General features: G+C 44.8%; 1 protein-coding gene across 4 annotated transcripts in view; it reads left to right on the forward strand.

The window, feature by feature from the left end:
• osbpl9 (oxysterol binding protein-like 9) overlaps positions 1-13,421 on the forward strand; it is a 212,380-nt gene that overhangs the window by 115,547 nt on the left and 83,412 nt on the right. For all 4 annotated transcript variants that reach the window (XM_078218560.1, XM_078218561.1, XM_078218564.1 and 1 more), the window contains 2 exons: positions 6,974-7,069; positions 11,410-11,457. In XM_078218560.1, coding sequence (XP_078074686.1) covers positions 6,974-7,069; positions 11,410-11,457 — 144 coding nt within the window. The remainder of the gene's footprint in view (positions 1-6,973; positions 7,070-11,409; positions 11,458-13,421) is intronic.

Here is a 13,421-nt window from a genome sequence, read left to right on the forward strand (position 1 = left end):
CCTCCAGTCCGAAAATTTTCCATCCACCACCACCCTCTGTCTTCGATCAGATAGCCAGTTACCTATCCAATCGGCCAACTTTCCCTCTATCCCACACCTCCTTACTTTCATCATAAGCCGACCATGGGGGACCTTATCAAACGCCTTACTAAAATCCATGGTCCTCTGCTCTTTGTGATTTTTATTAATGACTTAGAGGAGGGGGCTGAAGGGTGGATCAGTAAATTTGCTGATGACACCAAGATTGGTGGAGTAGTGGATGAGGTGGAGGGCTGTTGTAGACTGCCCTACCTTCATCAACACACTTAGTTACCTCCTCAAAAAATTCTATCAAATTTGTGAGGCACGACTTGCCCTTCACGAATCCATGCTGACTATCCCGCATTAATCTGCATCTTTCTAAATGGTCGTAAATCCCATCCCTAAGGACCTTTTCCATCAACTTACCAACCACCGAAGTAAGACTAACCGGCCTATAATTACCAGGGTCATTTCTATTCCCTTTCTTAAGCAGAGGAACAACATTCGCCACTCTCCAGTCCTCTGGCACCATCCCCGTGGACAGTGAGGACCCAAAGATCAAAGCCAAAGGCTCTGCAATCTCATCCCTTGCCTCCCAAAGAATCCTAGGATATATTTCATCAGGCCCAGGGGACATATCGACCTTCAGTTTATTCAAAACTGCTAGTACATCCTCCCTCCGAACATCTACTTCCTCCAGCCTATGAGCCTGTAACACCTTCTCTTCCTCAAAAACATGGCCCCTCTCCTTGGTGAACACTGAAGAAAAGTATTCATTCATCACCTCTCCTATTTCTACTGACTCCATACACAAGTTCCCACTACTGTCATTGACCGGCCCTAACCTCACCCTGGTCATTCTTTTATTCCTCACATAAGAGTAAAAAGCCTTGGGGTTTTCCTTGATCCGACCCGCCAAGGACTTCTCATGCCCCCTCCTAGCTCTCCTAAGCCCCTTTTTCAGCTCATTCCTTGCTAACTTGTAACCCTCAATCGAGCCATCTGAACCTTGTTTCCTCATCCCTACATAAGCTTCCCTCTTCCTTTTCACAAGACATTCCACCTCTTTCGTGAACCATGGTTCCCTCACTCGGCCATTTCCTCCCTGTCTGACAGGGACATACCTATCAAGGACACCCAGTATTTGTTCCTTGAAAAAGTTCCACTTTTCATTAGTGCCTTTCCCTGACAGTTTCTGTTTCCATCTTATGGCCCCTAATTCTTGCCGAATCGCATCATAATTACCTCTCCCCCAATTATAAACCTTGCCCTGCCGTACGGCCCTATCCCTCTCCATTGCAATAACAAAAGACACCGAATTGTGGTCACTATCTCCAAAGTGCTCTCCCACAACCAAATCTAACACTTGGCCCGGTTCATTTCCCAGTACCAAATCCAATGTGGCCTCACCTCTTGTCGGCCTATCCACATATTGTGTCAGGAAATCCTCCTGCACACACTTCACAAAAACTGCCCCATCTGAACTATTCGACCTACAAAGGTTCCAATCAGTATTTGGAAAGTTAAACTCCCCCATGACAACTACCCTGTGACCCCCACACCTATCCATAATCTGCTTAGCAATTTCTTCCTCCACATCTCTATTGCTATTTGGGGGCCTATAGTAAACTCCTAACAACGTGACCGCTCCTTTCCTATTTCTAACTTCAGCCCATATTACCTCAGTATGCAGATCCCCCTCGAAGTGCCTTTCTGCAGCCGTTATACTATCCTTCATTAACAATGCTACTCCTCCACCTCTTTTACCAGCTTCCCTACACTTACTGAAACATCTATACCTTGTTGCCTACCGGATGCCAGGGTCCGTGACGTCTCAGACCGTGTTTTCCGGATTCTTAAGGGGGAGGGCGAACTGTCACAAGCCGTGGTACACATTGGTACCAACGACATAGGTAAGAGAAGGGATGAGGATTTAAAACAGGAATTTAGGGAGCTGGGCTGGAAGCTGAGAGCCAAGACAAAACATGTGGTGATCTCTGGTACGTTGCCGGTGCCACGTGATAGCGAGTTGAGGAACAGGGAGAGAGTGCAGTTAAACATGTGGTTGCAGGGATAGTGTAGGAGGGAGGGTTTCAGCTACGTGGATAATTGGAACACATTCTGGGGAAAGTGGGACCTGTACAAACAGGACGGGGTGCACCTGAACCAGAGGGGCACCAATATCCTGGGAGGGAAATTTGCTACGGCTCTTCAGGGGAGTTTAAACTAATTTGTCAGGGGGGGTGGGAAAAGGAGTTGTAGTCCGGAAGTCAGTGTTGAGGGTAGTGAGGTATTGGGGAAGGTATCAAGGTCAAGGGTGGGTACCAGTCGACAGGAAGGTGGGTTGAAGTGTGTCTACTTCAATGCAAGAAGCATCCGGAACAAGGTAGATGAACTTGGGGCATGGATTGGTACTTGGGACTACGATTTTGTGGCCATTACGGAGACATGGGTAGAATAAGGACAGGAATGGTTGTTGGACGTTCCGGGGTAAGAAAGAGGTGATAGGATTGAAACTTACAAGATTTACAGGAGGTTAGACAGGTAAATGTTGGGAGGATGTTTCCACTCATGGGAGAGTGTAGGATCAGAGGACATAGTTTCAAAATAAGGGGGTGCTTATTTAAGACAGATTTGATGAAGAATTTCATCTCTCAAAAGAGTGGTCAGTCTTTGAATTCTCTGTGCCAGGAAGCTGTGGAGGCTGAGTCTTTGGACATTTTCAAGACTGAGATCATCAATAGGTTTTTAATCAGTAGGGGAATTAAGGGCCAAGGAGATCAGCAAGAAAATGGACTGAGTGTTAGATCAGCCATGATCTTATTAAATGATGGAGCAGGCTCGAGGGGCTGAATGGCCTACTGCTGTTTCTATTTCTTAGTCTTGTGTGAAGCTTGGAGGAGGAAACAGAAACAAACTCTATGAAATGCTACATTGAGAATTAGAGTAGGACACCAGTAGTCATCAGTCATACAGGGAAAAGAGGTGAGGGAGGAGTCTGAGCAAAACTGGAACAAAGAATATTTGGCATATCCCACAAAGAAAACAGACATAACTTGCAGCTACCCATAGCAACATGTTTTATTTGGAGGAAGTGAGTGAAATCGAAGGAGAAATGAGAACTGTCTAGCATGGCATCAGCCACCTCAATGCCCTTCGTCATCCAGACTCAACATTGGCTCTACTCTCTCTCCACAGATGCTGTCCGACCTGCTGAGATTTTCCAGCATTTTCTGTTTTTACAGCTTAAAGTTTAAAAAAGCAGAAAACGCTGGAAAATCTCAGCAGGTTGGACAGCATCTGTGGAGAGAGAATGGAGCCAATGTTTTGAGAACTGGTATACTATGGTTTCAGTCTATCCCTGCCCCACTACCAATTTCTTCCTCTGTCTACATCTGTGACTCTCCTCTGTAATTTAAGTTTCCAACCCTAACCATCTCTATTGCATTGTAGATGTTCAATCTGTCTACACCTGCAACCTCCACCAAAATGGTCTGAGAGCTTTGCCTTTCAACAGTGGCCCAACCATAAGAAACAGGAACGGGTAGGCCATTCAGCCCTTCGAGCCTGCTCCGCCATTTAGTAAGATCACAGCTGATCTAACACTCACAAAGTCCACTTTCTTGGGGTATCTCCATAACCCATGCCCACCTACCCATCACCACCTATCTAGCTGAATTTGTTCTCACATTGAACAACAACAATTTCAGCTCACTTCCTTTAAATTAAGAGTGTTGCATTGGTCCTAGCTGTCCCTGCCTTTTTTTGGGATATGTGGAACATTCATTGTTCCAGTCCTACCTTTTTAGGTACTTCTATGACTGTATCGGTGTAGTTTCATGCTCTCGCCCTAAATTAACAATTGTCTTCGATTTTGCTTCCAGTTTCCACCCTCTCTTACCTTCATCTGGTTTATCAGGAGGCTGAGGGGATTTGGGGTCTCCGCTATGTACAATCTATATTGATGACTTAAATGAAGGGACATAAAGTAATGTTTCCAATTAAGCTAGATGGAAAGATGAGCTATAAGGAGAACATAGAGAGGACGCAAAGAGATATAGACAGGTTAAGTGAGTGGACAACAAGATGGTAGATGCAGTATAATAGAGGGAAGTGTGAACTTTGTTCGTAAGAATAGAAAAGTTGAATATTTCTTAATGTGAGAAATTTGTAAGAGTTGTGATCAAAGAGACTTGGATGAGCTTGTACAAGGAACGCAGAAAGTTAGCATGTAGGGACAGCAAGCAATTGTAAAGGCCAATGGCTTGTGGGCCTTTATTGGAAGGGGGTGGAGTACAAGAATAAAGAAGTCTTACTACAGTTGTGCAGGATTTTGGTGAGACTGTATCTGGTATACCGTGTGCAGTTTTGGTCTCCACATTTGGGAAAGGATGTACTTGCAATGGAGGCGATACAGCAAAGGTTCGTTTTTCCCAATGCATCTTCTCTGGCCACCAAGTCCTGGGATGGGACTCGAACCTGGAGCTTCTGGTTTAGAGGCAGGGACGCTACCCACTTCTGCACAAGACATCCCAGAGGGTGGTAGGCACCTGAAACTCACTGCCTGAAACGGTAGTAGAGGTAAAAACCCTAAAGTCACATAAAAGTTCCAGGGCTATGGACCAAGAGCTGGAAAATGGGAATAGGGTTGGTGGCTTGTTTTTTTGGTACAGAAATATTGTGCAGAGTGGCTGCCTTCTGTGCCATAAATTTTTCTACATTTTCTTTATATCTGAAAAGGAGGGATATGGGAGAGGGTGGGGGAATGGCAGTATGTGAATAGGTCCTCTGGAGAGTCAGTATGGACATGATGGGCCGAATGGCTTCCTTCTGTGATGCAACGGTTCTAAGATTCTATGGTTCTATCAGCCTCCTCCCTTCCTTTATTTTGCAGTCTGTCACCATTTCTGGAGACAATCAACAAAAAGCTACTATAAGCACACTGGGTAGGATTTTCCGGCCATACTCTCCCTGAAAACAGAAAATCCTGTCCAAGGTCAACGGACCTTTCCATGATCCGCCCCCTCGCCTGCTATGATTCCCATCGTCGGACGGGACAGGAAAATTCACCCCACTGTCTCCCACAGCTACCCTGGACATTTCCTCACACCCTGTTTCCTATAAAGACTCTAGGGCAACAGGAATCGTAGCAGGCAAGGGGCAGACCATGGAAAGGCCTGTTGACTTTGGGTGGTATTTCCAGTTTTGGGGCAACGTGGCTGGAAAATCCCCCTGTTGCATTCTTCCAGTTTCTCTGTCTCCATCATAATTGGACAAAGCAACCTTCCATTGCAGTGCTTCCAATATGTCTTCCTTTTTTTTCTCGATCAAAAATCCCCACTAAGGTTGAATTTGGCCTCAATTGTATCTGTCTATTTCACACACTTCTGCTGTAACCTGTTCCCTTCTCTCTGAGCCATAAGGTTCCCCTTCACACTTCACCTCTTATGATTCTGTCTTCAATAAATTGTTCTCCATTTCTGCCACCTTTGGTCAATGCCACCATCAAACACGTCTTCCTCCATTCTCCCATCTTAGTATTCCAAAGGACCCATTTCTACTGTGACACATTGGTCAACTCTTTAGTTACCCCCATCTCTCCCCCATTTTCCTACGGCATCTTTCCATACAAACACAAGAGATGCAATACCTGTCTTTTTTATCTCCTCCTTTCTCACTATCCAAGGCCCCAGAAATCCTATTATTCCATCATAGGATGTAAGCAATACCGGCATGGCCTGCATTTGTTATCTATCTCTAATAGTTCTTAAGATAGTGGAGGAGAAAAGCAATTTACATATACCACTTTCAATTTAGTATACTGTATTAAACTGGAGTGGCACAATGGCTAGCACTGCTGCCTCACAGCGCCAGGAACCAGGGTTCAATTCTCGGTTTGGGCCACTGTCTGTGTGGAGTTTGCACATTCTTCCCGTGTCTGCGTGGGTTTCCTCAGGGCACTCCGGTTTCCTCCCACAGTCTGAAAGACGTGCTGGTTAGGCGCATTGACCCGAACAGGCTCCGAAGTGTGGCAACTAGGGGATTTTCACAGTAACTTCATTGCAGTGTTAATGTAAACCTTCCTTGTGACTAATAAATAAACTTTTTAACTTTGTTTTCGCAACTCTCAGTGTGATCTCTGCTATGTTAGGGAGGCCAAATGCAGTCTAATTGACTGCTTTGAGCCACTCCTCCATTTGTTATTGTACAAATATGTGTGATGACCCCCCCCCCTCCCCCTCCCCAAAAGCTCTTTACGCTTTAAACCTTGCTTCCCACGTTTTGCCTTTGGCTTTCTATGGTGTTTCAATGAAGTTTGAGGTATAGCACCTCATCTTTTGACTGGGCATTTTTACAGCCTTCTGGACTCAGCATTGAGTTCAGCAGTTTTCTATCATAACCGTTTCCCCAATTTTGTTTCATGTTTCTTTGCATGCTCGCTTTTATTTCTCTCACTTCCCTTATAGCCTTTACTTTAGCTTCAGATGTCAACTGTCCTGCCATTCACACGTCCTGGAGAGGCATCTTTTGTTTCTTCCTTTGTTCCATTAGCACTCCCTAAGGCTTTGTATTTTGAAACCTTTTGTTGTTTACTCTCTTTGCCCGATCACAGACTCATCTCCTTTCGTCTTCTTTACACCCTCCCCTATTTCACTTGTTCAAAACCTACTACTTTTCTAACTTTTCCTAAATTTTGATGGAAGGCCAGACGTGAAATGTTATCTCAACTTCCCACTGCTACCGGACTTGCTGAGGATTTCCAGAATTTTCTGTTTTAATTTCAGATTTTCTGAATCTGCAGTACTTTGCTTTTGCATTTGTGTTTTCAAGTATCTGCTTGAGCACCTTGTGTGTATGAATGTGGTGTACGTCAGACCATTTAGTTGAATGTTTGCTGCTCGTGACCACAAAAGCCTCACCACTTATTATATATAATTACTTATTTTTACAGGGTGTTGAAACAGGATTTGTTCCAACTGTTCAAGATTTTGACAAAAAGCTTGCTGAAGCTGATGCCTATTTACAGATCTTGATTGATCAACTGAAGGTAATTGAACCTAATTTATCCTGTAAATTTCAGTAACTTGCGTGGGTTTGCAAAAAGTCCAGTGTGTTGTTTTCCACTTCACTGACCAAAGCCCGGAACCCCAGAGCAGTACTTCAGGTTTATGAATCACCTTTATTTTGGACAAAACCAAGTAAACACTATCAAATAAACTGAGGGACAAATTAAAGGGACAGCCCCTTAAAGGGAACTGCCTTAAATAAAGACAAATAACAAATGAAATATCAAACCAAAACATGACCAAGGAAGTCAATAATGCATCCCAGACCCGTGCTGCCCAGCGGACACGGAAGACCTTGACCTTGCCAGTGGACTCCATATACTCCCCCTCCAGGCACAGCCAGCTGTGAATGTAGCTGCTGTACTGAGGCAGACAGTGGGATTGGATGACTCCCTTGGTCACCCGCTTCCAGGACCTGTTGATGGCAAGTTTGGCCAGCACCAGGTTCATGGCGAGCTCCCTCCTCCTTCCACGCACCCTCCGCACCGGGTGTCAAGTCCACTATTATGCTACATAGAAAACACAATTTCTTAAATGGAATGTGCTGCCTGGGAGAATGATGGAGGCGGATTCCGTAGGAGGTTCCAAAGAGAGCTGGATACATATTTTAAAGTGATGAATTTAGAGGGTTATGGAAATGGGGCTGGAGAATGCGATTAGCTGGATAGCTCTTCCGGGGGTTGCTGCAGACACGATGGGTCGAATGGCCTCCTTCTGAGCTATAAAATTCTATGATTCTATAAATGTTATCAGCCATTTAGAAATTTGTAAATTTGGATGAAAGCACGTTTTAGTGAGTGTCTTCACTTGGGTGAAGCTGCAGTGTTTTCCCAAGAAAGCTGGTCTGCAATGCAGAAGTTTGTAAGGCTCTTTTTAGGGTGTCTTTGTATCATTTATACTTACCACTTCGATGTAATTTAGCCTCAGAACTTTCCCTATAGAAGATCTGTTTGGGATTCTGTAGCCTCTATGTAGGAGACATGGCCCACCCATCTTTTCGTTGAATGTTTTGGAGAGTGCTCTCCATGCTGTTGAGTGTAGCACAAGGGAAGCGTTGTTGTCGTGCTTCTTTTGAGCTCTGACGAAGGGTCATCAGACTCTAAACGTTAGCTCTATATTGTCTTTCCACAGATGCTGTCATCTGCTGGGATTTTCCAGTATTTTCTGTTTTTGCTTCCGATTCCAGCATCCACATTAATTTGCTTTTATTTGTCCTGTTGAATTCTTATGATGGATTTTGGATGTCTTTGGGAACATTCTAGAGCTTTTATAGCAGACCCAAGATTTTGTGTCATGCAGCAAGGTGATATGGGCAGTAAGCTTCTTATTCCTGAAAGCCTGTGCACCATCTACAAAGCACAAGTCAAGAATATGATGTAATGCACTCCCATTTGCCTGGATGAGTGCAGCTCTAACAACACTCAAGAGGCTCAACAACCATCCAGGACAAAGCTTGATTGGTATCCCTTCCACAAACATTCACTCCCTGCACTGCTGACACATAGGGCCCGATTTTACCATCAAGTTGTGCCCGTTTTCGGGCGCGAAAACTTGGTAAAGTCGGGCATTCATTTAAATTGACTTAATGGGCTGCACGCCCAACTTTACTGGCACTTCCCCCTTTACCACCACGTTTGCCCATTCAGAATCGGCGCAAAACGGGCATGCTCCATGGAAGTCCGATTTGGGCACTCCAGTTAGGGAGGAGGTAGGTGCCAAGCGTCCGACGGCTCTCAGCTTGAGATCAGTGGTGGTGGGAAGGGAGGTCCGCTGCCACTCTGCCTGAGATCGATGGGGGGGAAGGAGGAGGGTGGGTCACTTTGCCTGAGATCGGTGGGGCGGAAGGGGGGTCCGCTGCCACTCTGCCTGAGATCGGTGGGGGGAGGGGAAGTGGGGAGGGGCCTACAATCAGTCTGGATGGTGGGGGATAAGGGGGTCAGTAATGCTGTTAGGGTGGGGCAATGTCTGTGGGGGGGCAGGGGGAGACATTATCCGGCCCGGGAGCGATGTGGCAGGGGCGTCGCATTCTATCTTTTTTTTTCTGTGCATGCGCAGTTGGAGGCGCCGATTGGAGCTGCAGGGTTTCGGGCATGTTAAGCTCCGCCCACAGGCTTATGTAGCACGATTTGGAATCGCTGATATTTTTGCAGACAGCGTGCATATTGGGGGGCGCCTGAGAACTGTTCTAAAAGTCGGATCTGAAACACTCCCAGTTTCAAGTCCGCCCAGCACTTAAAATCAAAATGGTAAAATAGGGCCCGCAGTGGCAATAGCCTGTTTCATCTACAAAGTGCACTGGAGGAACTCACCAAGGTTTCTTAGATTGCACCTTCCAAACCCACAACCATAAGCCACTCACCATCCTGATTTGGAAATATATCGCTGTTCTTTCATTGTCACTAGGTCAGAATTTTGGAGCTCCCTCCTTAACGGCACTGTTTTATGTACTTACACCGTATGGACTGGAGCGGTTCAAGAAGGCAGCTTACGACCTACCTTAAGGGCAATTCAGGATGAGCAGTATGTGCTGGTCTAGCCACATCCTTTGAATGACTAAAAAAAAAATCTGTATTTGAAATGGAAACTGCTCATGCTTTAATTACACCAACTGCAGCAGCATCATTAGCAGTAGGTGTAATTACTATGTGATGAGGTTCTATAGGTAGTTTCTATTGTAACTATAAAAATAGGGATTTATAATGGACAAAGCACAAACTTTGACAGCATGAAGCAAAGTTTTATAAACTGGGGCCATGATTCACCCATTTTCAGGCTGAGTGCTCCCACTGGCATAAAAACAGACATGAATTGTGGTATTGCTGGGAGTGTCTGTCAGGTAGGATTCACCCACCTGATGGATGCAAATTTACGCATCCTGCAATTCATGCTGGCCAGCCCGGCTGTTCAGAGATTGTGCGCCCATCATTCCTGCCTGTCAGCTGTGAAAATTTGAAGCGGCTTGGTCACTTTAATTTCCATGCCCTTTGGACAGTTGCAAGTTTTTAAATCACAGCAGTACACCATTCTGCAGCAGGGATTTCCCTATCAGAAGCAGGGGATGTGAGCAGACCTCATTGAAGTCCTCTGATTGAGAGGAGATGTCAGTTTCATTGGGGGAGGGCGGTCCTTTCTTCACAGCTGTTTGCTTAGCTCCAGTGTTTTCATACTTTTATTTAAAGTCTCTGAGCCTTCCTAGAAAGCTGAAACCTTTAAAACCCTCTCTATTCCATTGAAAGCCTGTAATCTCTCTCAATTTCAAAGTGCGGTGCTTTGACTTAAAAGTTCACATAAGTCTGGATGTCATTAATAATCTTCATTTTGACATTAGAGTCACTCTGCTCCTTTAGAACAGAATGAATGTACTTCTGGTATGCACTGAGTGAGATGTTTTTTCTTTGTGGACTGCCACCCTCTGCAACCTGGAAGCAACAGAGGGGCAAATGGCAACTGGACCTAGCTCCTTGAACCCCTTTGGGGTCCAGCATGCCAAGTCCATGCTGGTCATGACCAACACCAAAGCCTGCCAGGTGCATTTTCCACTGGAGATGCTGGTGAATGGACCATCAAGCCCGCTGATTGTATTACAATTAGTGGGTTTGCATAATAATTGGGCAGCAACTCAACCAGGACTGGCGGGGTGGGTCAGGTGAATTCCAATAGCCCTCGCCTGGCGGGAATCCCAATGTTGAAATTAATTAATTTATTTATTTTGGGTGATGCCCCATTCAGTGGGGCATCAGGATTCCCACTGGTCGTCTGATGAGGTTGGTGAATCCCCCCACCCCCCCACAGGAACTGCATTCAGACGCAAGTTTTCTTTAAAAAATAACGTTAATCGAGATGCAATTTAAAGGCTATATTATCTGATTATCTTTTACTCTCAGGCTTTCCGATTTTCAATATTTATGCTGGTTTTATTTTAAAAATCTTCAAAAGCGCAAGTCTAATTGTATGAGTACCCAGATTCAAATAAATTCTTCTGCTCCTGAATTTTTGTAACTACACTTTATCTGGCCTAACACTTCTGTATAGCGCACAAGAAACAATACTTTTCACTGTATACTAGTGACAATAATAAATCAAATCAGATAATTGTATAATCAGCTTTACTTTATTGAAACCTTTGTTGATGACAACATTGTGAAGAAATAGCTCAGTACATGTGGTTCTGAACAAACTGAGCATTAGGAACTGGTCTGTGCTGAGTTAGCTTGAACTGAGATAAGAGGTTGTTTGTTGGATCTCTGCATCTGCTCTGTTGAGGAGAATTCACAATCTATTTCTGTTAGGATTGCTCATATTCTCTTTGTCATACTTTCAGTTATTTGATGAGAAAGTCAAAACTTGCAACGATGATGAACAAAGAAGGGTGAGTGCCTATGTTCAACAATGTTATTCAACGTGTCATTTTACTTAAATGAATGATTTGCACATCAGTAATATTTATAACATGTAAAAATAAAATCCAAAAACACCAAGTATACTTTAAGTTGCTTTAGATAATGATTGTCGTCATTGATTTCCATAACTTTTTCAACCTAATTTATCTGGCAGTTTTTACTTCTCCCATTAATTTGTTTGGTTTACTGCATTCTTGATTACGATTCCCACCAGGTGCTCTCCGTGCCACATCCAATCTTCAAATGCTAATTTGACAGTGAAGGTCAGCATGGATTTTTTAGCACAGCCAAACACATCCAAGTGGCCTCATGCTGTAATTTGAGCAGAAAAATTGTTAGGAATGAGATTTCAGGCTGATTTTCACTCCTTATCCCAAGGATGCTGAAAGCAGTTGTAGTTTCCATAGCATTTCTCTGGTTGAGGCCAACTAACTCAGCACAACTCAGGAATTGTAATTACAAGGAGTAGCTGCTGAATTGATGCGGCTGGAAATTTGGGCAAAGAAATGGCAGATGGAGTTCAATCCAGATAAATGCGAAGTGACGCATTTTGGTAGAAATAACGTAGGGAGGAGCTATACGATAAATGGCAGAACCATAAAGGGTGTAGATACGCAGAGGGACCTGGGTGTGCAAGTCCACAGATCCTTGAAGGTGACGTCACAGGTGGAGAAGGTGGTGAAGAAGGCATATGGCATGGTTGCCTTTATAGGACGGGGCATAGAGTATAAAAGTTGGGGTCTGATGTTGCAGATGTATAGAACGTTGGTTCGGCCACATTTGGAATACTGCGTCCAGTTCTGGTCGCCACACTACCAGAAGGACGTGGAGGCTTTGGAGAGAGTACAGAGGAGGTTTACCAGGATGTTGCCTAGTATGGAGGGGCTTAGTTATGAGGAGAGATTGGGTAAACTGGGGTTGTTCTCCCTGGAAAGACGGAGGATGAGGGGAGACTTATTAGAGGTGTATAAAATTATGAAAGGCATAGATAGGGTGAACGGTGGGAAGCTTTTCCCCAGGTCGGTGGTGATGTTCACAAGGGGTCATAGGTTCAAGGTGAAGGGGGGGAGGTTTAACACAGATATCAGAAGGACATATTTTACACAGAGGGTGGTGGGGGCCTGGAAAGCGCTGCCAGGCAAGGTGGTGGAGGCGGACACACTGGGAACGTTTAAGACTTATCTAGATAGCCACATGAACGGAGTGGGAATGGAGGGATACAAAAGAATGGTCTAGTTTGGACCAGGGAGCGGCACGGGCTTGGAGGGCCGAAGGGCCTGTTCCTGTGCTGTATTGTTCTTTGTTCTTTGAGTCCATTGCTGCCTCATGATGAGAGCTTGCAAGGCAGCAAGAACTGAAATCAGGAACAGCAAAAGTAACAAAAGATTTATTGAGCCGCAAATCAGAAACAATACTTCGTATTTAAATGTTCTATACGTGAACCCCAGGTATAGTTAGGTACTTTTCTTAACACAATCGCTTGTTTGAGACACCCCCTCTATGCTGCCAGCTGTGGTGGAAGAATACTGCTGATCAGACTTTCCCATGGCTTGGGATGACATTTGGTATCCCAGGTTACATAGAACATCGAACATAGAACAGTACAGCACAGAACAGGCCCTTCGGCCCACGATGTTGTGCCGAGCTTTATCTGAAACCAAGATCAAGCTATCCCACTCCCTATCATCCTGGTGTGCTCCATGTGCCTATCCAATAACCGCTTAAATGTTCCTAAAGTGTCTGACTCCATTATCACTGCAGGCAGTCCCTTCCACACCCCAACCACTCTCTGCGTAAAGAACCTACCTCTGATATCCTTCCTGTATCTCCCACCACAAACCCTATAGTCATGCCTTGTAATAGCTCCATCCACCCGAGGAAATAGTCTTTGAACGTTCACTCTATCTATCCCCTTCATCATTTTATAAACCTC

The sequence above is a fragment of the Mustelus asterias genome, chromosome 8, assembly GCF_964213995.1.
Source record: "Mustelus asterias chromosome 8, sMusAst1.hap1.1, whole genome shotgun sequence".
In the NCBI taxonomy this organism is placed as follows: domain Eukaryota; kingdom Metazoa; phylum Chordata; class Chondrichthyes; order Carcharhiniformes; family Triakidae; genus Mustelus; species Mustelus asterias.